Raw genomic sequence first — 25,110 nt, 5'->3', positions numbered from 1 at the left:
ATCCAGCCATCTCATCCTCTGTCGTCCCCTTCTCCTCCTGCCCCCAATCCCTCCCAGCATCAGAGTCTTTTCCAATGAGTCAACTCTTCGCATGAGGTGGCCAAAGTACTAGTGCTCTCTAATTAAAAGGTGAAAATGAAAAAAAATTTTTTTTTTACTATCATGGGAAGAGTGAGAAAGAATGAAATCCAGTGAGGGAAAGGCACTTCATACTCTGCTGGTGGAAGTGTTCATTTTTATAAATATTTTAGATGATGGTTTGGCAACATATATATCAGAAAACTTCCAAAACTTAAAATATTGTAGAATTTAGCCTAAGGAAATAGTCATTGAACATGTACACAGATACATATGTACAAAGATGCTCCTTGCAGCAGTTTATGAAAGCAACAAATTGGAAGCAACTTACACATGTTCATCAGTGGAGGAACTGTTTAGATGGTATTGCAGCTATTAAACATGATGGTGTAGAGCTTTATATCAAGCTAAATAAATGGCTGTGATGAGTGTTTTTAGAACAATGTGTATAGTATGGTGTTCTCTTAGTAAATGTGCACGTGTGTTTGTGCGTATGTGTGAGAGAGAGATCCAAAATATTGACAAGCTTGGCTCCTCTTTGGGAGATGGGATTACATATGACTTTTATTTATTCCTTTATACTTCTCTGTATGTTCAGAAATTTTTTGTTATTGAGTATATATTACTTTTATCATCAGGAAGAAAAGAAAGGTATTTTTTCCTAGGAGAAAAGCAAACCGAGCTCCTGCTAAATGCAAAGACTCAGCGGAGAACTCAGGGTGAACAAGAACTGGCCACCGGCCTTCAGAAGTTGATAGTGTATTTGAGTGGAGAAGGAGACAGTGTAATTTGTACAGATGTCATTCTGGGTCACTCCTGAGTTGAGTTTCCCCTGATTGTCATGGAGTCACTAACAAGGGATATTCTTGGACTCTAACAGGATTGTAGTCACAGAGACCTCCACCTTGAATGAGTAACTTTTCCACTGCACTTCTTTCCCCTCAACACGTTCTTGAAAAGTGAAGTCAAAGTGTTAGTCGCTCAGTCAAGTCCGACTTGCATTTGCAACTCACAGACTGTTTGCCTGCCAGGCTCCTCTGTTCATGGAATTCTCCAGGCAAGAATACTGGAAGAGGTAGGCATTCCCTTCTCTAGGGGATCTTCCCAACCCAGGAATTAAACCCGAGTCTTGGAGAAGGAAATGGCAACCCACTCCAGAGTTCTTGCCTGGAGAATCCCAGGGATGGCGGAGCCTGACGGGCTGCTGTCTATGGGGTTGCACAGAGTCAGACACGACTGAAGTGACTTAGCAGTAGTAGCTACTGCCTTGCAGGCGAATTCTTTCCTGTCTGAGTCACTAGGGGAGCCCACACATTCTTGAATGTCTCATCAAAAACATGTTCACTAATCCCCATAACATGCCATTGACTTGACTGACTTCCTTTTGGCTCCCTTGTACATCATGTGTTTACTTCTCCATACTCCTGGTAGTGAAGGTGGAAGTAACCCCTGGGACTAACATGTTACTCCCATCCCTGCTTCTCACAATACTAATCTTCCACCTTCAGCATTCAGCCTTCCACGCCTACAGTTCTTGGCATTTTTCTTTGTACTTTGCGTTTTCTTACTGTCAAGTATTCTTTTGGGCCAAGGAGGTGGCCTGAATAAAAGGAACAAAAATTAATCAAGTCTCTGCTATCCTTTGCACTAATTTTGCACAATTGTTTAGAGAAAAAAAATGTTCCACTAATTCTTATGCCTTGAATCTGCCTGGACTCTGCTACAGTTAGGGAAAACACCAGAATATATTGATACCTCATTTATAACTACATGGCATATAAATAAATTTCACTATGTTCTAGATTTCATGGGATCTAAATATTTACATAAAGGCTTTTGCTTCTAAATTTTTGTTTCCCTACAACTTGCTATGGGCAAGGATCCAAGGTTTACTGAAAAATAGAAAATCCTGTATTTTCATTTTAGTTTTCTGCTATGATTAAGGTTGTTTTGTCTTTGTGTTCTTCTTGGAATTAACTAACTACTTTCTTTTGCTAGTCTTAAGGACTATAGAGAGCCACATGTGTTTTCCACATTCACATATCAGTTGCTCTTTAATTATGTGAGTGTTTTGATATTGTTTATTTTTCATAATGTAATTCCTCAACTATCATTGTTAGACAGTAAGGCTTTTTGTGTCCTGCTTTCTGTAAAGGTTGAGACCATTAATGCCAATAAACCTGGAATACTCTCTGATCTCATAGTAAACAACAACCCTGTCAGGGCAGGAATAAAGGATATGGAAATTCTCTAGAATTTTTTAATCCAATACAGTCAGATAATATCACTTGCTGTAAGGCAAGTTTCTAGCATCATTATACATAAGCAAGAGTTTGAGCAAAGATAACAATCTGATTGCTTTGTACCCAGATCTTGGGCAAATCATTTAACATTTGCATTTTAAACTCTAGGAGTAGATGCCTCTATTGTGAAATAGGACTTCCAATTTGGGTTTTGCAGGGTTTATTTGCAGAAACGTTTTGTTTACTTATTTAGTGGCTCACATGGTGAAGAATCTGCCTGTAGTGCAGGAGACCTGGGTTCAATCCCTGGGTCAGGGAGATTGCCTGGAGAAGGGAATGGCAACCCGCTCCAGGGGGTTAGTTAATTCTTGCCTGGAGAATTCCGTGGACAGAGGAGTCTGGTGGGCTACAGTCCATGGAGTCGCAAAGAGTTAGATACAACTAACACTCACTTTTTTTATTTAAAGACACTTGAGAAGTGTGAGGTTGGACACATGTTGAGGAACAAGTCCTGGACTCACCAAGTGCTGATGCCAAGGGTTCCAGGAGGGTGCTTTGTGAGATCAGCTGCTTATCTCTAACTGGCATAAAAGCCATGGAGCAGTGTAACCCAGGCAGCTGTCTCCCAAAGTTCTCCCCGTCCCCAGCCTTTCTTTTTCCACCATGTAAGCATCATGTGACCCTTCGTGTACCCGAAGCATCCTGTTCAAGAAGTCCAATGCCTTATTGGATTCTGAGATTACTTGAGAAGTTTTCCTACCAAGTAATTTCCGTTGTTTCTTGGTATTCACAGGGGACTGGTTTGACCCCTGTGGATACCAAAATCTTTGGATGCTCAAGTCCCTTATATATAATGGCATAGTATTTGCATATAGCATATGCACACCATCCTATGTCTGTTTATCATCTCTCGATTATTTATAAGAATAGTACAATGTAAGGGCCTTGTCAGTAGCTGTGGACACAATCTACATAGCATGTGAACCGTTGCTAGCACATGGCAAATTCAAGCTTTGCTTTTGGGAACTTTCTGGAATTTTCTTTTTATATATTTTAGCCTGAGTTTGGTTGAATCCACAGATTTTGGTAGAGTAATTTTGCTGCTTACATTTTTATCCCGATTTGGTTAAAGGGCGCAAAGGCTCTTCCACTGAAGGAAAGTGAAAGTAGTGAAAGTGTTAGTCACTCTGTTGGGTCAGACTCTTTGTGACCCCCATGGACTGTAGCCTGGCAGGCTCCTCTGTCCAGGGATTTCCCAGGCAAGAATACTGTAGTGGGTTCCCATTCCCTTCTCCAGGGGATCTTCCCAACCTGGGAATTAAAGCTGGATCTCCTGCACTGCAGGCAGATTCTTTACTGTCTGAACCACTAGGAGATGCCCTGCAAATAAAAAGAGGAAAGAAGCCAGCTGAGAGCAGGGAGACCTGGAAAGAGTCACTTGGGTATATCATACCTGACCTTTCTTATCCCTTCTCTCCTACGTTGCTTTTCCAGGACCTTATTTCTTAGCTCACCCCTTGCTCAGAACAAGCATGTCTTTTCTTCTTCCCAAGCATAAATTATGAGTGCTAACAGCCTAAGACAGAGGTGATCAGGGCATTCTTCTGCAATGGTTGGCTTGTTGGTTTTTGTTTATTTTGATATAATGACAAATGAACATGGCTAATATTTTTAACCATTGCAGTCTTTACAGCTTTGGGTCAGATTGCTGCACATGAGTAAATAAATCCTAAATTGGTGGAATCTAGTATCCTTGGGACCAGAGAAGGCAATGGCTATGAACAGATAAAGCATATCATAGACCCCAAACTGTAATCAGAAGTTTATTCATTATTTTTCCAGGACAAAAGAAGTGGCAACAACTAGAGACTCTTGACTTTTTTGACATTGAAGACATTTACCTAAGACCCTTAGGGTAACAGTAAGTTACTCTGATGAACATAAGAATTAATAAGCTTCCTGGTAGAGAAGCAACAGTTAGAACCAGACATGATACAAAAGACTGGTTTAAAATAGAGAAAGGAATACGTCAAGGCTGTATATTGTTACCTTGCTTATTTAACTTATATGCAGAGTACATCATGCAAAATGTGGGGGTGGATGAAGCACATGCTGGAATCACAGGCAGAAATATCAGTAACCTCAGATATACAGATGACACCACCCTTATGGCAGAAAGTGAAGAAGAACTAAAGAGCCTCTTGAGGAAAGTGAAAGAGGAGAGTGAAAAAGTTGGCTTGAAGCTCAACACTCAAAACTTGAAGATCATGGCATCTGGTACCATCATTTCATGGGAAATAGATGGGGAAACAGTGACAGACTTTATTTTCTTGGACTCCAAAATCACTGCAGGTGGTGACTGCCACCATGAAATGAAAAGACATTTGCTCCTTGGAAGAAAAGCTATGACCAACCAAGACAGCATATTAAAAAGCAGAGACATTACTTTGCCAACAAAGTCTGTCTAGTCAAGGCTATGGTTTTTCCAGTAGTAATGTTTGAATGTGAGAATTGGACCATAAAGATGTCTGAGTGCCAAAGAATTGATGCTTTTGAACTGTGGTGTTGGAGAAGACGTGAGTCCCTTGAACTGCAAGGAGATCAAACCAACCAATCCTAAAGGAACCAACTCTGAATATTCATTGAAAGGTCTGATGCTGAAGCTGAAACTCCAATACTTTGGCCATCTAATGTGAAGAGCTGACTCATTAGAAAAGACCCTGATGCTGGAAGAGATTGAAGGTGGGAGGAGAAGGGGCTGACAGAGGATGAGATGGTTGGATGGCATCACCGACTCGATCACATGAGTTTGGGCAAGCTCCAGGAGTTGGTGATGGTCAAAGAAGCTTGGCGTGCTGCAGACCACAGGGTTGCAAAGAGTTGAACACAACTGAGTGACTGAACTGAACTGGTAGAGAAATCAGTACCCATACATAAGCTCTGATCTCTAAGATAATTTGACCTGATAAATTTTAAACCATCTGCTAAAGTGTTTTTAAACTGAAGCTGCTGAACTGGAAAGATTGTTTCAGGGTTTTGGGTTTTTTTTTTTTTTTTTTTTTATTTCACCTTGATGCCATTTGACTTGGTAGAGAAAAACTAAAGATCAAATTTTGAGTTGACCTCGAGTCAGGACTAGAATAATCCATTTCTGATTAATCAGTTGTTTAAGATGATCAGCATTTATCCTAGGAAACTATTGAAACTTTACTTCAAAACTTTAGAAGAGGGTTGTTTTGGTTTTTAGTTTTCTGTCATTTTAATACCTGTTGGATGAGTCAGGCCTATAGTGGAACTTATAACTTAAAACAATCCAGCCTTTTTTTTTAAACAGCACAGATGTGTTCATAGGTCAGCCTCTTTGATGTGGGACAGTTTCCTTCTTTGTTAGGAATGCTTTCCAGCCCAGCATTTTGTTCCTCCCTTCTTCCCAGTTGTTTTCTGCCAAGAGATGGGAAACCTGGGTTTCACAGCAGTACAGAGTTGGCACCTTTCCCTTGCATCCTAATAATACTGTATCAGAGTCTGACCTAGTTATTTCACACAGGCAGCTTTTGCCAAGCCAGTGGGGTTTTTCTCCAACAAAGGGCCCTGGTCTTCTATCACACAGAAGAAACATGCCTGCAGACCGGATTATCTGGTAGCAGGCTGCCAACGTGTGTGGCTGAGCGAGGGCCGTGCAGGGAGAATGCCAGGGGCCCCGTGCAGACACAGTTCTCTTTCCGTGTGTCATTCTTAACAACCTAACTTCAGTGAGCTCCTGCGGACGCCACCAAGGAAAGGCAGCAGAACGTGGGCTCCAGAGCACGAGCTGCTTTTGTACACGTTTCAGACGTCTGTAATGATGGCCAGGTTTTTGTGAGTGTGTTCCACCCTACCCCACTTCCCCTTGGCCTCATAGTTTTTACCTCTACACACAGTTTTCCTCTAGTAACTGCCCAGGTTGTCACCAGTAGTAACATCTTCAGTGAAAGAAAGAGAAATTGAAGATAGGGGCCTCAAGGACTCCATTGCTGAAATGAAAAAAGACAGGCCCTGGCATGTTTGTACAACTTTTTAAAAATATAGTTTTAACTTATGCTTTTAATTCAAGTATACTTGATTTACAGTGTTGTGTTAGTTTCGGGTGTACAGCACAGTGATTCCGTGTTATACATATATGTATATATTCTTTTCAGATTCTTTTCCCCTATAGGTTATTACAAAACATTGAGTATAGTTCCCTGTACTCTATAGTAGCTCCTTATTGGTTATCTGTTTCTAATATAGTAGTGTATATATGTCAATCCCAAACTCCTAATTTATCCCCCAACCCTTTCCCCTTTGGTGACCATAATCTTGTTTTCTGTGTCTTGTATATCTTTAAATACTCTCAAAGTTTACCAATTTTAAAGAGCTGAAATTGCAAATAAAAGACTTGAGTAGGGGCCTCAGCCTTGGTCATTGATGTGTCTATTTCCATGGTCCCTCAGTGCCCTGGCTGGGCAAGGTCTCAGGCCAGGTCACACTGTCCATAGTGAAGGTCCCTGGTCAAATACAACCTCGGTGAAGGGCTGTGAGTTAGCTTACATTGCCAGAGTGCATTCTGCAGGTGAAATATCTTGCTGAATGAAAGGAAGTGCAAATACTGTTAACAATCTTCAGATGCTCTGTGGTAAGAAAGAAGAAAGGAAAGACAAGTAGCAGGTGGTATTTGTTGTTTTTGTTTAGCTGCTAAGTTGTATCCAACTCTTTGCAACCCCATAGACTGTAGCCTGCCAGGCTCCTCTGTCTATGGGATTTTCCAGGCAAGAATACTGGAGTGGGTTGCCATTTCCTTCTTCAGGGGATCTTCTCGACCCAGGGATCAAACCCATGTCTCTTGCTTGGCAGGTGGATTCTATACCACTGAGCCACTTGGGGCTTTCCCATCGAATTGTATACATTTGGCAGAAAAACACATCGTATCCAAAGTGTGACAAAAATGAGAAAATGGTTGTGGTAAAATAAGGTGATTTATGTACTAAATGATGCTGAGTGTGGAGAATTAATCACACTTAGTAATTAAGGCTGGAGAAGGCAATGGCACCCCACTCCAGTACTCTTGCCTGGAAAATCCCATGGATGGAGGAGCCTGGTGGGCTGCAGTCCATGGGGTTGCTGAGAGTTGGACACGACTTAGTGACTTCACTTTCACTTTTCACTTTCATGCTTTGGAGAAGGAAATGGCAACCCACTCCAGTGTTCTTGCCTGGAGAATCCCAGGGACGGCGGAACCTGGTGGGCTGCCGTCTATGGGGTCGCACAGAGTCAGACATGACTGAAGTGACTTAGGAGCAGCAGTGATTAAGGCAATGGCACCCCACTCCAGTACTCTTGCCTGGCAAATCCCATGGACGGAGGAGCCTGGTAGGCTGCAGTCCATGGGGTCGCTAAGAGTCGGACATGACTGAGCGACTTCACTTTCACTTTTCACTTTCATGCATTGGAGAAGGAAATGGCAACCCATTCCAGTGTTCTTGCCTGGAGAATCCCAGGGATGGGGGAGCCTGGTGGGCTGCCATCTCTGGGGTCACACAGAGTCAGACATGACTGAAGCGACGCAGCAGCAGCAGTAATTAAGTGGTTTCAGCAAGTGACTGCAAAGTCCTACCTTCCCATGAATTTTTAATGGAAATAAACTTGAAAAATTAAAAAGTATTATTACTTAGTTAAAGAGTATTTCAATTCTAAAGCAAAATTCACATAAGCATCTTGACCAGCTATGTGAGAAACACAAACTCAAGTCTTTCCTTAGAGCAAATAAAACAATTCTATCCAAATCCATATGGTAAGAGATTGTTTTAAGCTGTATTAGGTCTGTTCTGGCATTATGACTTTGTTTTTACACCATAAGGCTTTTAAGCTCTAAATTAAAGGCTCATTTATTTGTTATTGTTGCTGGGATTTTTGTTTGTCTTTTGCTAGGAGTGAGTGGGTATTTTGTGTGGATTTGGGGACAAATACCAACGACTGCTGTGTATTTTATGTATATCAAAGCATTTTTTGGCTTTTGTTTAAGGTTATAAAATGATACTTTTTATAAAGTGATGTGGTTCAGAGAGAAGTCATGAAAATTGATGAAAAGGTTAGATAATATGACATAGGTAGGATGCAGGCATTCACTCAGTTGTGTCCAATTCTTTGGAACCCCATGGACTGTAGCCTGCAAGGCTTCTCTGTCTGTGAAATTCTCCAAGCAAGGATGCTGGAGTGGGGAGTCACTCCTTTCTCCAGGGGATCTTCCCAACTTAGGGATCAAACCGGAGTCTCCCACAGTGCAGGCAGATTCTTTACCATTTGAGCCACCAGGGAAGCCTGAGATTTTCATAAACAGTGCTATGCCTTAGATATTTTTTCTCTTGTTTCAAGAACTTTAGTCCTTCAGATAGGCATCTCTGGTTACTGTGTTTATTCCCAAACTTGAAACTCCTTTTCTTGTCGTTGTGGGAATAATTCTGGGATAATCCAGAATGCTGATATTTCCCCATATATTTGTAGCATAATGTTGCTGCTGCTGCTGCTAAGTCGCTTCAGTCGTGTCCGACTCTGTGCGACCCCACAGACAGCAGCCCACCAGGCTCCCCTGTCCCTGGGATTCTCCAGGGAAGAACACTGGAGTGGGGTGCCATTTCCTTCTACAAGAATAATGCTAACCTGCTCAATTCAAGGACATTCTTTCAGCAAGAACAGACCATGCTTGCAAAGATCATGTTGGTCATGCCCTCTTGGTAAAGTAACTAGTAAAGGATGTATTTCTCATTTTCTGTGAACATGCTGATGTACCTATTAAAGCTACGAAATAAGCACTTATGAACTGACACTTTTCAAGAAACTGTATTAAAATTTGTTTTTCTTTTCCACACAGGAAGAATTTAATGGAAAACCTGACTCTCTCTATTTCAATGATGGTCAGCGAAGAATTGACTTTGTTCTAGTGTATGAAGATGAAAGTAGAAAAGAGACCAATAAAAAAGGTTCAAATGAGAAACAAAGAGTAAGTTTATTTTCCTATTTTCTTTTATTTTTATTCTTTATAATATTATAAAATGAAAAAAACAAACTACTGTTTTTGTGTAAGCAATGAAGTGAAACTGGTGTTTGCAATATCAAGTCAGGCTTACCTTCATATTTTCTCTGTTCATCATTCCCTCAAGGCATGGTAACAAAAAACATTAAAAAAAATTTTTTTTTTTTTAGTTTTAAACAGAAACTTCCTCAGGCTCTTAAGCTGAAGGCAGATTTTCTTCCAAGGAATTGCCCTTTCCATTTGTAAAAGAGATTTATACTAAAAGCACACTTGGCTATTTGCAACTAGATATGAAAGGAAGCTAATAATAAATAATGGCAACAAGGATAATAACAACCAACCAGTGTCAGGGTATGCTAACTCATGGATGGTCTGTGTATTTTGCATGCATGTTCTCATTTAATTCTCAGAATAACCTTGTGGTGGTGGTGGTGGTTCAGTTACTCAGTCGTGTCTGACTCTTTGAAACCCCATGGACCGAAGCATGCCATGCTTCCCTGTCCTCCACTGTCTTCCAGAGTTTGCTCAAATTCATGTCCATTGAGTTGGTGATGCCATCCCAACCATCTCATCTTCTGCAACCCTCTTCTCCTTTTGCCTTCAGTCTTTCCCAACATCAGGGTCTTTTCAGAACAACCTATAAGGTGCCTTTTATTTTCATACCATTCTGGATAACAAAATTGGCCCTTAGATTAAACGACTGCCCAAGTTCATGGACTCTAATGTAAGAATTGGTGGAGCTACAATTCAAACTCTTGTCTTGAATCACGAACGCATGCTCTTGACGTCTCCCACTTTCTTCCCTTCCTTTCCTTTTCATTCATTGCCAGTCAGGCTTTACCCTTCCTTTGCATCAGGCTCTTTCAGGTAATGTGGCCATCTTTATCTCAAGATATTAAGCCGTTTAACCTGCTAAATATATAACAACTTCCTGGAACTTCTTTATCAAACTGCATCAGACTAAAACAAGACAAAAAAGAAAGTATACAAGTGTGTCGCTTTTACCCCCTTTGAAAATCGCTTCTTTGTTCTGTTTTTGTTTTTTCTCATATTTGTGCTTTTACAAATACATAACTATTTAGGCAGTGGCATGGAGAAGGCAGTGGCACCCCACTCCAGTCCTCTCACCTGGAAAATCCCATGGACGGAGGAGCCTGGTGGGCTGCAGTCCATGGGGTCGCTAAGAGTCTGGCAGGACTGAGCGACTTCACTTTCACTTTTCACTTTCGTGCATTGGAGAAGGAAATGGGAACCCACTCCAGTGTTCTTGCCTGGAGAATCCCAGGGACGGGGGAGCCTGGTGGGCTGCCGTCTGTGGGGTCGCACAGAGTTGGACACGACTGAAGTGACTTAGCAGCAGCAGCAGCAGCAATGTGTCCCTCTCTGGGCTTTCTCTCTAAAATATGTCATCCTTAAACCTATTGATTTCTGTCTAATTTTTCAAACCAAGGATGAAACCTACTTGAAATGGGGAAACAGTCCTTTTTATTATGTTTTTGTTTGTTTGGGAAAGGGTAATTTTGGAGGGAGGCTTGTATTTGCATAGTGTCACAGAATGAGTCCAGCTTTTGGAACCTGATACTCAGATTCTGATTCTGCCACTGTAGTGTTTGGAGTAATTCTTTGAGGCAACACCAGCCTAGAGTTACAGTGGCTTAATAAAATAAAAGTTCACTTATGGCTCGAGTCAGTCATGGCATCCCTGTTTGGCACAGTGTCTTGGAGGTATGGGCAGGGCTTTGTTGCTTGCAGTCATTGAGGAACCCAGGCTGACACAAAGACTTTGCCATATTCAGCAAGTCATTTCTAAGATCACTCTGGGCATCAGTAAATAAATGGTAGATAGAATAAGGGAGAGGATGAAGACTGCACTCATGCTTCTTTACCTGTCTGGGTTGGAACTGACATCATCAGTTGGGTTAACATTCTTTTGGTCAGAATTCCGGAAGGTGGAAAGTATAGTTTCTGGCTGGACAGACATTTCTCAGTAGGAATTCCATGCTGTGGACGGGGAGAATTAACTTTTGGGCATCGGCAGCTTGTCTTTGCCACAGTTTCCAGCCAACTGTGTGAGCTGGATGAATTTTCTTATCAGTCTCATATTTTATTATTATTTGGAGATGCCTTTTATTTTTACATTTTGACATCTCTGAAATCAGGGTACCTCTTTAAAAAAGTGTATCATAATTTCATTGGATGAATTTTTATTGGCACATAAAGTATTGGCTCACCGAAGCATCTTAAATTCTGGAAAGTAGGAATCTCAATACCTAGTCCAGATAATTATGTTTAGGATTGAATAAAATAGTATAGAGATGCTACATAAATTTTCAGCACATATTAGATAATAGATGTTACTTTTTGTACCTTCTCTTTTATTTGGGGTATACACTGGTATGAAAAGGCATCACTCTCTGGTTACTATATAATTTTGTCACTAAACTAGCTTAGACTATTTTATCATTTTCCTGTGAACACTAAGATAACCTTCTGTGCAGTCAGGGTCACTATCATCAAATATTTATTAGGCATCCATATGCTGATGGAACTGAATTGAGCACTATATAAAGTAAGTTAAACAAACCTAATCCATTACAGTATAGAGGAAACAGTTTTAGTTTTATACAAGGGCTTCTCTCCCATGGTAAAGGAGCCTAAAGCTGGGTACATTATTAACAAGGTCTGCATTTGAGTTACACAGAAACAAAGGTGCTGAAGTAACTTTCATAAATCAAGAGAAAAAAAAAACATAATTAATTTTGGTATCTGAACTCATGGATTGATGTACCATGGTGTTGGTATTTATTTATAAGCTATGCGTTTAAGTGTTTTGAGACTATTTATACATGTTGCTTAATTTAGATTCTACTAGAATTTGAAGCTCAGCTTGGGAATCACATTTTTATTAACTGGAAAATCATTTGCAAGTTCCATCACACTCTCTGTCAGGCCGTATTCAGAATTTAGGACAATGCCAAGGAAAGGCAATTTCAAAATTCTCTTTTCTTTGAGAGGAAAAAAAAAATATGTCTAAATCATATTGATTTCCTAAAACAGCCCCAAGGTTGACTTTGCCAGTATTGTTAAATTTTTGTTTAGAGGTAGAGAAAGATAAAACTGATAGTGCCATGAGCATCAAAAACATACAGGAGTAAAAGTCTACATCTGCATATGAGCAAAAGAGAAATTATTTTTCTAGCCAGACCTCCAAATACCATATAACTTTGTCCACTTGTATTAGTGAAAATACCTCAGAATCTCACACCTCCCTTGAAAAAGCATAAACCGTCTATATTACCAATGGGTTTGATCATAAGTTGTGCCAAGAATAAGTGTTTGTTTAGGCCATACTGCTGTCCACGGCGTGGAATCAGTTCGAATGTCTTTTACTGGAAGTAACAGGGAAACCAAACTCATAATGATTTAAGTGCTGAAAGAAAATAATAATTCTCTCATTTAAGAAATAGTGCAGAGATAGGTGCAGTTCTGAGTTAGATAATTTTTTGGCTTAATGGGATCATCAGATCTCGAGCTTCATTATATCCTTCCACCCTGCCATCCTCAAATGCTGGCTGTTCTTAAACTGTCTTCACTTCAATTTCATGATGTTTGTTGTGTTTCCAGACATCAGTGGCAGTAAGAAGGAATGCCCTTTCTTTCGGCCCTCTTTTAGAAAGGGGAAGAAATCTCCCCTCGAATGACAGACTTCCTTTCACTGTTGATTATCTCTCACAGGCCTATTCCCAAACCAACCACTGGCAAGATGAATGAAACTACCATCATTAGCACAGACTAATCAAGACTAGTCTTTCTTTTCCTAAATCATCTGATCACTTAGTATCTGAAAAACCGCCAGCTTTTCTTGGTAATGAAGAAGGGGAAGATGACTGTTGAATAGGCAGCCAGCAATGCCTGGCACATCTCATGATTAAAATATATCTGAATAAGTTTGCACCATATTGTGAAGAGCAAAAGTGTTTTAAATGAAACATGTTTCCATATATTTCTCCAACTCTTCCTGCTCAGTTTTGTTCATCATTCTTCTTTCTTCCATTTCCCTTATCTAGAACTGCTAATGGGTGACATAACTGATCTATTCTGAATTTCATTTTGTCTGACACTTGGCCTCCCTTCTAAACAGATGTGTTTATGACCAAGTAATGATATAATGCAGGTGATGATAAAGAGAATAGAAAAGTCTAGATAACACAAGAATAGTATACGTCATCCTGAATGTAATGCTTTTTTATCAGCAGAATCCATCCCTAAAAGTTGATAGAAAAAATATTTCCTGGAAGTTGATGAAAAGTTATGGAAGTATCAGTTTATCTTGTATATCAGACCTTAAGAATTCTTTGGTGGATCTGGCCAGTAGAGAGTACAGAGTAAGAAATTTTCCAAAAAATAAGTGTTTAAGTTAAATTACATTCAAACCTTCAAATAATGTGAAACAACTGACTAATTGGTTATAGATCCCTTGAGCTTTTAAAACTGTTATCCATTGTTTTATATGAGTTATCATGAGGCTGGAATGGTTTACAAAGAAGCTAGATGAAATCCCTTTGGAAATGGTTAAAAGTTCATCAGAAAATTCTAATAAAATGAACACAATGTACCATTCCATTTATTAAGATTTTACATATTTTAATAAAGTTTTATAATAATGTCTGAGGATCTTATACATTTTTATTAACTATTATATTACATTTTTGTTGCTGTTGTCAGACACATTTAATTTTTAACATTTTTTTTTTGCTTGTGATTTAGTATTTTGTGTTAAGAAAGAAGTCTATTGATTTTTTTTATAAGATCTAGTTACATTGAGAAACTTTTTAGTTCCAGTAGTTTCTAATACTTGTTTTAAGTTTATTCAAAGGAAAACCATATTGTCTCCAACTGACAGCTTCATTGTACCTTTCTTTATACTTCATTTGTTATCTTGTCCAAATGATATGGCTAAGACCTCTTGAATGAAACCTGTAGCACGTAGTAGTCACCACTGTATTGTTCCTGAGTTTGGTGCAAGTGTTTCTAAAATTTCACCATTAAATACACATTCACTATAAATTTGGGGTAGTTTTCTTTTAAAAAGTTAGGAGTTCTCTTCTAGTTGATGTTGCTATGAGCTTTTATAATTGGATTTTAAATTTTATCAAATATATCAAAATTTTATATTTTATCAAATATAATTGGATTTTAAATTTTATCAAATATCATTGCTTTATCAGTAAGTCTTATGTGCATAAAGTATATGATTATTTGTAGCTCATAAGATGATAGCTAACAGTATAGAATATTCAAACATCATTCATTATTGGTTTTAATATGCAATGTATCATTTTTATAGTCACTAGCTTTCTACTTATGTTAATACTATGTTATAACATAGTTTATTTATAATTCATTAAAAAGTACTTGAGGTCACATACAGAATCTAACATAAATAAAAGTAATTAGATAAGGATATCAAAGCTGTGGTTTTTCCAGTGGTCCATAAAGAAAGTTGAGCACCAAAGAATTGATGCTTTTGAACTGCGATGTTGGAGAAGACTCCTGAGAGTCCCTTGGACTGCAAGGAGATCCAACCAGTCAATCCTAAAAGAAATCAGTCCTAAATATTCATTGGAAGGACTGATGCTGAAACTTAAATTCCCAATACTTTGGCCACCTGATGCAAAGAACTGACTCATTTGAAAAGACCCTGATGTTGGGTAAGATTGAAAGCAGGAGGAGAAGGGAACAACAGAGGATGAGATGGTTGGATAACATCACTGACTCAATGGACATGAGTCTGAGTAAACTCCGGGAGTTGGTGATCGACAGGGAAGCCTGGTCACAAAGATCAGACACAACTGAGTGACTGAACTGAACTGAACTGATCATGGTGACAAAAATGTAAAAGCCAGAAAAATAAAATGAAGCTATGTATCAAAGTGATAAGCAAAATTACTTATTATTAACCGTAAAGTCCTATTCAGAAATTAGAATTCAGCTGCAAATTTGCCTCTTGAGTTTCCCAGTAGCCAAAGAAAATAGAGGATGTTATCAACACCATGGTTTAAAGTTTCAGCACAATAAAAACCAAACTGGTTGTTCAAAAGAAATATAATCTTTCTGGTCTAAAGATCCCCCAGAAAGAAATTTATCCCATGGAGTCTCCTAAAGGAGAAGGTGTGATTGAGTCGACTTAACATCGACTTGTATTCTCCAAATTGAAGAAATAAAGGGATGGCAGAAGGGGATTATGAAGAACCAGAATACTATAAAAATTTCCTAAAAATGACATTTTTGCCACAAATAGTCCCTGAAAAATATTACGCTGGGTTAAGTGATGGTGACAACTCCTGTTGGGTGGTTTCACCTCCTCAGATAGCTTTTGGCAGGTGTTCTGTCTTTTGTTTTTGGATGTGAAATCAGGTTTGGCTTTAACTCCTTAATATTTTAAACTAAAGCAGGAAGTTCTTTATATTTTCATCTCCTTCCTTTACACTCTACTTGCTTAAACTAAGATTGTAGGTTAAAAGGAATAAATTAAATTAGAATCAGCAGTTTCAAATTACAACTACAAGATGTGTTGCTGGTATAAGCGTATTTGGTTTTATTTTTGCATACTCAGCACAAGAGAAGTGAATCCAAATCTTGCTTCGTATTTCCAAAATGGGACGTGTCCTTGGGCCCAATCCTTAAAAACAGACAAATGCAGAGGACAGTGAAATTCTGAAAAGTAAAATCTGTTTATTCCACTTCATCTCAGAAAGAGGTGGAGAGGAGAAGAATCCTTTTCCAGATTAGTCCTTCTGAGTTAGTTTTGAATGAAGAAGCTTTCATTTGCCCTGGACCAACAGGTACTTGTGTCTCACTTACTGTAAAAGGGTAAACAGCTGGGCAATGTCAACTATACCAAATTATCAAAACAGAACAGGCATGAAGAAAATAAATAATCATAAAAGAAAAGCTTGCTTATGTGCACAGGAAAGATATGCTCTAAGAAAATACTATTTCCTAAAAAACTTACGGTTGGTGGGAGGGAAGGGATAGTTAGGGACTTTGGGAAGGTCACATACACACTGCTGTATTTAAAATGGACAACCAACAAGGACCTATTGTATAGCACATGGAACTCTGTTCATTGTTACGTGCCAGCCTGGATGGGATGGGGTTTGGGAGATAATGGATACATGTACATGTATGGCTGAGTTCCTTCACTGTTCACCCGAAACTACAACATTGTTAATGGGCTAAACCTCAGTACACAATAAAAAGTTTAAAGTTTGGGGAAAAAAAGAAAACAGTAAATCTTAAACTTGCCTGATGATAAGAATAGTCTGCTTTGCATGTTAAAACTAGATTATCCAGGCCCATCCTGTATGTACTGAGCCAAAATGTAGAGAAGAGGGGCCCTAGAATCTGCATTTTAACTAGGGCACTTCAGGTTGTTCATATAAGCAGGTAGAAAACACTGCCCTGAAGTGTTTACAGTAGTTATCCTAGCAGTGGATTGATAACAGGTGATTTTTTTTCCTTCTTGAAAAATTTATGTTACCATTTATTTATTTTCATAATTACAGCAAAAATGCTAATTTAAAAAGAAAAGTTGGAAATAAGCGTCAGCTACATATTCACTTCCTCTCTATGCTTATCATTTAGGATGCTGGTCTGTTTTCTATCTCCTCATGAACATGTCACCTACTAAATCAGTCCTCTAACATTCAGTATTTTATCAACAACACGTGAATTTAAGTCCCAATTAAATAATTTATTCCTGCTTACCAGACCTTACCAAGTAAGAAGCACTTTGAGTAATTAGAAAGAAATATTTTTGCACAAATTAAGTACCTTTGGTTTACTTCTTACCCAACTTCATAGGCATAACAAAGATTGGCAAGTTGAAAAGTACAGTGAGAGCAGTGTCAGTATTTTGCCTAACAAAGCTGGAAGAATATTTGAAATAAATCTATTTCATTAATCTCAACTGATTTATGCTGATATATTATCATCAGAGTGTATTTGGCAATCTTCTTAGACATTGCAACCCCTGCTTTTTATGGATAAAAGCAGAGCAACATAAAGGAAATGGTAGAAATTGGTGTTTAAAATCAGTTTTATTACTGTATAATTCACAAGCAAGTCCTTCCCAACAATGACTTTATTAAGCCAAATGAGATGTGCAATCTCAGGTGCTTAGGGGACAGAAAGCTGCCTTAATTACGCCAGTCTGTCCTTTGTGATTTTGATTGCTTTACTCTTTATTTCTCTGACAGCTTTATTAACCTCCCATAAGAGGTATGAATAAAATTTCAGTTTCTGGGGTGGGATAAGTGTTCTTGTCCTTCTCTACTTTGAACCCCAAGTACCATTCCTCACTGACAGTAGCAGAATCATCTGCCTCTTTTTGTGATGTCCATAGATCCTCAATGATTATAGTCTCTTTGGCTTTGATAGAAGTAGGTTGCAAAGAAAGAGAGAGATCCAGGTTACAGTGCCAGTGAATTTACTCTCCTAGAGATAGAGGAACTTACAACATAATCTAGTATATGACTGGGCTTTTTTCAGAGCCAGTGAGTCTGGTTGAGTCATTTTGTGCTGCCGAATATACATCATAGACTATAAACATAGGTTTAGGTTCTTACCTGTAACGTTTCCAATAAGGTACATAGATAATTTTTAGTTAAAAATTGTGTGGCCTCAGATACTCATTTATTCAGCAAATATTTATTGAGTAATGAGTATGTCATTCAATATGCAATATTAATTTTCTTTCATTTTTAACATGGAAGACAGCTCTACCCTATTTTTTTTTTAAATGTCAGGAACATGGTTACTTATCCAAGTGTAAATTCTACATAGCAGTAAAGCTGATGATCTCATATTAAATAGATTTAAGCAATCTTTTCTTAAGTAAGCAGTCTTTTCCTGATATATTCCTGTTTGACAAATAAAGCACATATGCTAATTTACTTTAGCTACCTGACAAACCAAGAAAACTGGTTTGATCAATTTTTAACATATTCCACTAGTTCTTTGTGAACTGCCATGCCAAAGGGAAATAACAAGAACTGTCTTATTAAAGTAACACCAAGGTGATATATTAACATGTTTAAACAAATAAAAATGCCCTTTCCTTGGTTCAAGTATTTAAGTATTTATAGTTAGTAATAAAACAGAGGGCATTATAAACCAACTCCAAGATCTGCCAATTATCAAGAGATATCAGGTAAATATCTTAGAAGGTCTTTGTAAAGAACTAAATAAGAACTAAAATTGGATATGCTATAGTATAACTTTTTCTCAATGGCAGTACAGCAATATCTATTGAAGAAGTTAAAGTTGCATGCACTTTTCAACAATTCTGCATCTAGGACTTTATTCTGAGAAGGATACACAAAACTTACTCTACAAGAATTTTCATAGTTGTGAAAAATTAGAAACAACTAAAACGTTCATAGGAGATTAGCCCTGGGATTTGTTTGGAGGGAATGATGCTAAAGCTGAAACTCCAGCACTTTGGCCACCTCATGCGAAGAGTTGACTCATTGGAAGAGACTCTGATGCTGGGAGGGATTGGGGGCAGGAGGAGAAGGGGATGACAGAGGATGAGATGGCTGAATGGCATCACTGACTCGATGGACATGAGTTTGAGTGAACTCCAGGAGTTGGTGATGGACAGGGAGGCCTGCCGTGCTGCAGTTCATGGGGTCTCAAAGAGTCGGACACGACTGAGTGACTGAACTGAACTGAATAATCTCTGGGTCTGTCCTTGTTGTTGCAAATGGAAATATGTCTTTCTTTTTACACCTGAGTAGCATTCCACTGTGAGCGTGTGTGTGTGTGCACCTGAGCTCACAAGTGTGTGTGTATCCCATCTTCTTAAGACAATCATTGGATTGTGTCCACATCTTGGCTCTTGTATATAGTACTGCTATGAACATTGGGATGCATGTATCTTTTCAAATTAGAGTTTTTGTTTTTTCCAGTATATACCCAGGAGTGGAATTGCTGGATAACATGGCAATTGTATTTTAGTTTTTTGAGGAAACTCCATACTGGCTTCACTAGTGGCTGCACCAGTTTACGTTCCAATCAGCGGTGTACAGGAATTTCCTTTTCTCCACATTCTTGACAGCATTTGTTATTTGTTGACTTTTTAATATTAGCCACTCGTACAGCTGTGAGGCTGTATCATTGTGTTTTTTAAAATATTTTTATTTGTTTGTTTGGCTGTGCCAGCTCTTAGTTATGGCACGTGGGATCTTCACTCTGTTGTGGCATGCAGCCTCTTAGCTGTGGCACGTGGGATCTAGTTCCCCGACCAGGGATTGAACCTGAGCCCCCTCCATTGGGAATGTGGAGCCTTAGCCATTGAACCACCAGGGAGACCTTCTCATTATGGTTTTGATTTGCATTTGTCTAATAATTAATGGTGTTGAGCATCTTTTCATGTGCCTGTTAGTCATCTGTATGTCTTTTCTGCAAAAATGTCTGCCCATTTTTAAACCAGCACTTAAAAAAAATATTTTGAGTTATGTGAACTGTTTACATATTTTAGTTATTAGCCCCTTTTTGGCCTCATCATTTGCAAATCTCTTTTCCCATTTTCTTTTCGTTGTCTTTTCCTTTCATTAATGATGTCCTTTGCTGTTCAGAAATGTTTAAGTTTGATTAGGTCCTATTTGTTTATTTTTGCTTTTATTTCTTTTTCCTTGGGAGACTTAGCTAAGAAAATATTGCTATAATTTATGTCTGAGAATGTTTTGCTTGTATTTTCTTCTAGGAGTTTTATGATGTCATATCTTATATTTAGGTCTTTAAATTAGTCTTTAAACCATTTTAAGTTTTTATTTTTGTATATGGTATGAAGGAATGTTCTAATTTCATTGTTTTGCATGTAGCTGTCCAGCTTCTCCAGCACCACTTATTGAAGACACTCTCTTCTCCATTGTACATTTCTGCCTCCTTTATCATAGGTTAATTGACCATAAACGAGTGGGCTTATTTCTGGGCTGTCTGTTCTGTTCCATTGATATGTGTGTCTGTTCTGAGCAAATACCTTGTGTGTTTTTTTGTTTTTTGATTCGTGTAGTTTTGTAGTATAGTTTGAAGTCTAGAAGGGTTATACCTCCAGTCTTGTTCTTTTCTTCCAGGATTGCTTTGGTGACTCTGGGTCATTTGTGCTTCCATATAAATTTCAGAATTACTTGTTCTGTGAAAAATGTCATGGGTATTTTGATAGAGAGTGCATTCAATCTGTAGGTTACTTTAAGTAGTATGACCATTTTAACAATATTAATTCTTTCTTCAGAGAATGAAAAGGATATATGAAAGTGAAGTCACTAAGTCGTGTTTGACTTTTTGCGACCCCATGGACTGTAGCCTACCAGGCTCCTCCGTCCGTTCATGAGATTTTCCAGGCAAAAGTACTGGAGTGGGTTGCCATTTCCTTCTCCAGGGGGATCTTCCTGACACAGGGATTGAACCTGGGTCTCCCGCATCATAGGCAGATGCTCTTACCGACTGAGCCACCAGGGAAGTCCAAAAGGATATATACATCCATTATACATCAAAAAAGGTCCTGAGGACCAGGACAACATAGTGTATAAAGAGTCAAGAGGAGAGTGAGCTAAATGACTCAGGTTTAAGATCCAGTTCCTGGAGTTCTGGTAAAATGATGTCATTGGTATCCCATTGGAGGGATTAAGATGTCACTGGGTGCACATTGTGGAAGCTAAATGATTAGGGTTGCTTATTTTTGTTATGATGTTTGACATTAAATAAAAGAGGTGAGCCTCTGAGGCTTACAAGGTAGAGAGGACTTTTTTATTTTTTTTAAGGAATAAAGGAGGCTGAGCATATTTGAAGACAGAGAAAGATGATAACGATGGTTAACATGTCTTATTATGGGCTTATGATGTGTCAGGCCTTATGCTGAGGACTTTATACTTAACGAAGCTATTTCTTATACCACCTTTGAGATGAAGCCACAGATACTTGCAGAGTTTATTTGCCCAATGTCACAGAGCTAGCAAATGGCAGGACCAGGATTTAAATTTTGACGTGGAATCTAACCATGTCTAGTTTGCACCATGCCGCTTGTCACAGTCATGGCTGATCCAGCGGATACAGCCAAGGCAGGGGTAGTTTGTGTTTGGTATGTGTGATGATGCAACTGCCCTCTCGTGGGGCTAGTTCTTTGCAGGTTCTCTGAACTGGCCCCCTTTTGTCATCTGGTAATTTAGACTCCCAGGGGATCAAGAGATGTCTTCCTGCTCTGGGTACCCTGGAGCTATTTTGTGCTAGCACGTTCCAGAATTAAACTATATCTCTCTTTCTCCATCATGTCCTGTTATGCCCATAAGTAAAGTTCTTGGAGCACTGTGGGGGAAGGGGAGCTCAGGAAAGAGGCGCCTCGTTGCTACACTACATTCCTCAGTCAATTCCCACAAAACCGGTAGCCATCCACGCACCATCCACTCATTCCTTCTTTCATCAGACATCTATTGCTTATTTCTTCCACATTCGGCCCATTCTAGGTGCTAAGGATATCAAGATTAAAGGACAGACATCCCTAGGGACAGGAATGATAACCAAAGAGCAGCTAGGCCTGAGGCAGGATTTCATATTCTTTAAGAAAGGAAACATTTAAGGTATTTGTTTGCTGAATAAGAGCAATGAAGATAAAGGACTGAAAAGAAGAGAAGGTATTGCCAAAGCAAACTCAGGAAAAACAGGAAAAAGACGTGATCTCCTGATACCCAGGAGAAAGATGGTGTCCTCCTAAGAGAGGCGGCATGCACAGGACCTTTTGTGAGTGGCTGCATTTGTCTGAGGAAGGAGACCACAGCACTTGAAGAGTCCGGGAGTGAAGTGTCGAATGCAAGGAGCACCTTCAAAGTTTGGAGCCACTCCCCAGTGGAGGAGGGGGCCAGAAAGGAGACAGTTGTGCATCACGGTATGCTTTTGATGGGAACTGTGGAATTTTATGAGACCAGTTAACACAGATATGTGGTTTCTTATTACCATCTCTTCATTGTTCACACACCCATTAAGCCATGGGAGAAGCTGCACTTTTAACTCATTCTCCTAGCCTTCTAGAAGCTGTGTTGCTGGAGAAGACTCTTGAGAACCCCTTGGACTGCAAGGAGATCAAACCAGTCAATCCTAAAGGAAATCAGTCCTGAATATTCATTGGAAGGACTGATGCTGTACTTTAGCCACCTGATGGGAAGAGCTGACTCACTGGAAAAGCTGGGAAAGATTGAGGGCAGGAGGAGAAGGGATGACAGAGGATGAGGTGGTTGGATGGCATCATTGACTCAATGGACATGAGTCAGAGCAAACTCTGGGAGATTGTGAAGAACAGGGAAGCCTGGAGTGCTGCAGTCCATGGGGTTGCAAAGAGTCGGACACAGCTGAGCGACTGAACAACAACCTAGTCATCTAACTAGAAGGACATTTGTCCATGTGAGCTAAAAGCCTTGAGTCTGAGCTTTCACGTCCTAACTGAAATTATTGCTGCCTGACTCCTTGAGGAGACAGAAGACAGTTGAATTCTACTTGTGACCTCTAGTGGACAAGCTGGGTCGCCATTTGTACAACCTCAGGTTGAGGGGTCTCCCCGGAAGGTCACTGCCTGTCTGCACAGAACACCCCTCCCTATACTGCACAGTGATTTTGGTTTTAAGCTAACAGGTTTTCCCTAGTTCATCGTTATTACTCTATGAGAATTCTTGCTGGCAAGTAACAGAAATTAGCTCTAATTTAAGCAGACAAAGAAACAAAGAGTCAATTAGTAAAGAATTTTAGGGGGCTCACAGATTCATTGGAAGACTGGGACAAACAAAATCTGGAGACGAGGCCGCCAGAGGCAGTGCTCCAAATTCCATTTCACAGCAAGGTTGCTCCCCAGGGTCCAGAACTGCTTCTGGTCACTTCTGACCAGCAGTGCTCCCGGAAAGCTCCTGCTGAGACCTCTGCCACTGCTGTCACTGGCTCCCACTCTCCCAGCCGCCCCAGGAGGAGTTCTGCTTGGCCTGACTTCTTTGCATCTTCAGCTTCTGATTAGAGTCTTAAGTGGTCTGCTTAATAGCTACTCACTTGCCAGCAGCTGAACTCATGGGAGACAAGGAATAGGTGTGTCTGTTTTTATTTGCTGTAGGGGACGTGGGCTCTGGCGGGAGTGGAAATGCTGAGTGGCCATATAGAATGACGAGTGTCCCATTACAGTGCTTTAGACCCATGAATGAGTGTTCCAGTCCTTTTGTATTGGACAGAGTCCTAGATCCCTGAATGCTGACTTTGTAGATCCTCTGCAGCAGACCTTTTCAAATTCCTCTTTGAATCTTCGTCACTTTGAAGAGTGCTCTCAGGAAATGTTTGTAGAACAAATTAATGTTTGTTGAGTATATTCTTTCAACAGACATGTATTGGGCATGCACTCCTGCTTAGCACTCCTGTCAGGTGTGGCTGGAAAGATCAGAAATGCTTTTATACAATAGTAAAGAAAGACTCCATCTGGAACAATGCTTGGGCTGCCATGCAGGAATTGAAGTATGAGGGTTTGAGTCTAAGGTAAAGAAATACTGCTTGGGTACCAAGCAGAGTGGGTCTGAACCACCTTCCCAATTGAAGTGGGCAGATGGTGAATGAGGAGTAGAGAAGACTGAAAATCCTAGCAAAGTGCATTGCAAAGAGAGGGGGTGGGAGGGGCCAGCCGCCTGCTGGGAACAATGGGAAAGCTGTACCTTCACACCCCCATCTCACCCCCTAGCTCTCATCTCACTGGACTTTCCTAGGTAAGTTTGGCGTAAGTTTGGCTTATTTGTTTATAGCACTTGCTGTTTTTCTCTGAGTGACTATTTTGTGCTCAGGTTGTAACAAACGTGTTATATTTGGAAAGCTCTTAGAACAGTGTCTGGCACAGTAAGTATTAATACTGTATAACTTTATTAAATATATGAAAATAAAGCAATATTCTGTTTCTCATACTTCCACAAAATATATTAGGGATTCCACTGGCACTCACATTAAGTCAAATGCCAGGTGTATTTGTTCACCTCGGACCTTTTTACATGCAGCATCCACTTTACATTTATTAGGTGCTTTCTATGTTCCAGGCACTGTGTGGCACAGCAGCTGAGCTCCCTCTCTGCCCGTCCACAGTGGGCAAAGCATGACCCGTGCTCCATGGGCACAATGGCCTGACTGCCCAACGCACTAGATACAGAACATTGGCCCAGTAATTCCTCTCTATCCTGTTAACTGCTGAAGCTAAAAACTGATTTTAATGCAGCATTTTTAGTTGTCTTCAGTGGGAGAATTGGTCCAATTCACCTCCTGTGATTACTAAAGATGGAAATTCTAGTTTATATTTTATGTGGTTTTGTTTTTGGTTTTCAGAAATATATTCTTCCTTTACTTCCTCTGTTTTTAACATCTTAGTTGAGATATGTTTCACCACGTGGTTCATATAAATGGCTCTGTAACATGGTCAGATATAGTATCAGCTCATTTTGTAGATTTAGGTGTTTGTTTTATAGCTTCACTAACATTTCAATCTTACAAAGAGAAAACTTTCTTACATTTTACCAAAATTGTGTGTTGTTTTATTAAAATTGGTCAAGGCATGCAAAGATGAAATATATACATCCCAAACCAAATTATTTCAATATCTGATAGAAACAAAATTATAAGAATCTAGAATGTCAGATCTGGACTGCAACTCTGGTATATTCCATGGGTGAGCGG

At 39.5% G+C, this 25,110-nt stretch overlaps 1 protein-coding gene and 1 non-coding gene across 3 annotated transcripts in view; one reads left to right on the top strand and one right to left on the bottom strand.

The window, feature by feature from the left end:
* Positions 1-25,110, top strand: part of LOC120861344 (anoctamin-6) — a 232,009-nt gene that overhangs the window by 129,867 nt on the left and 77,032 nt on the right. For both annotated transcript variants that reach the window (XM_040236992.1, XM_040236991.1), the window contains exon 3: positions 9,208-9,336. In XM_040236992.1, coding sequence (XP_040092926.1) covers positions 9,208-9,336 — 129 coding nt within the window. The remainder of the gene's footprint in view (positions 1-9,207; positions 9,337-25,110) is intronic.
* On the bottom strand, positions 20,822-20,895 carry TRNAH-AUG. The gene has a single exon. It is a non-coding gene; the product is annotated as a tRNA-His (tRNA).

The sequence above is a fragment of the Oryx dammah genome, unplaced genomic scaffold, assembly GCF_014754425.2.
Source record: "Oryx dammah isolate SB20612 unplaced genomic scaffold, SCBI_Odam_1.1 HiC_scaffold_11232, whole genome shotgun sequence".
Lineage (NCBI taxonomy): Eukaryota > Metazoa > Chordata > Mammalia > Artiodactyla > Bovidae > Oryx > Oryx dammah.
Note: the sequence above shows the minus strand (reverse complement) of the source record. Positions and strands in the feature narration are given on the sequence as shown.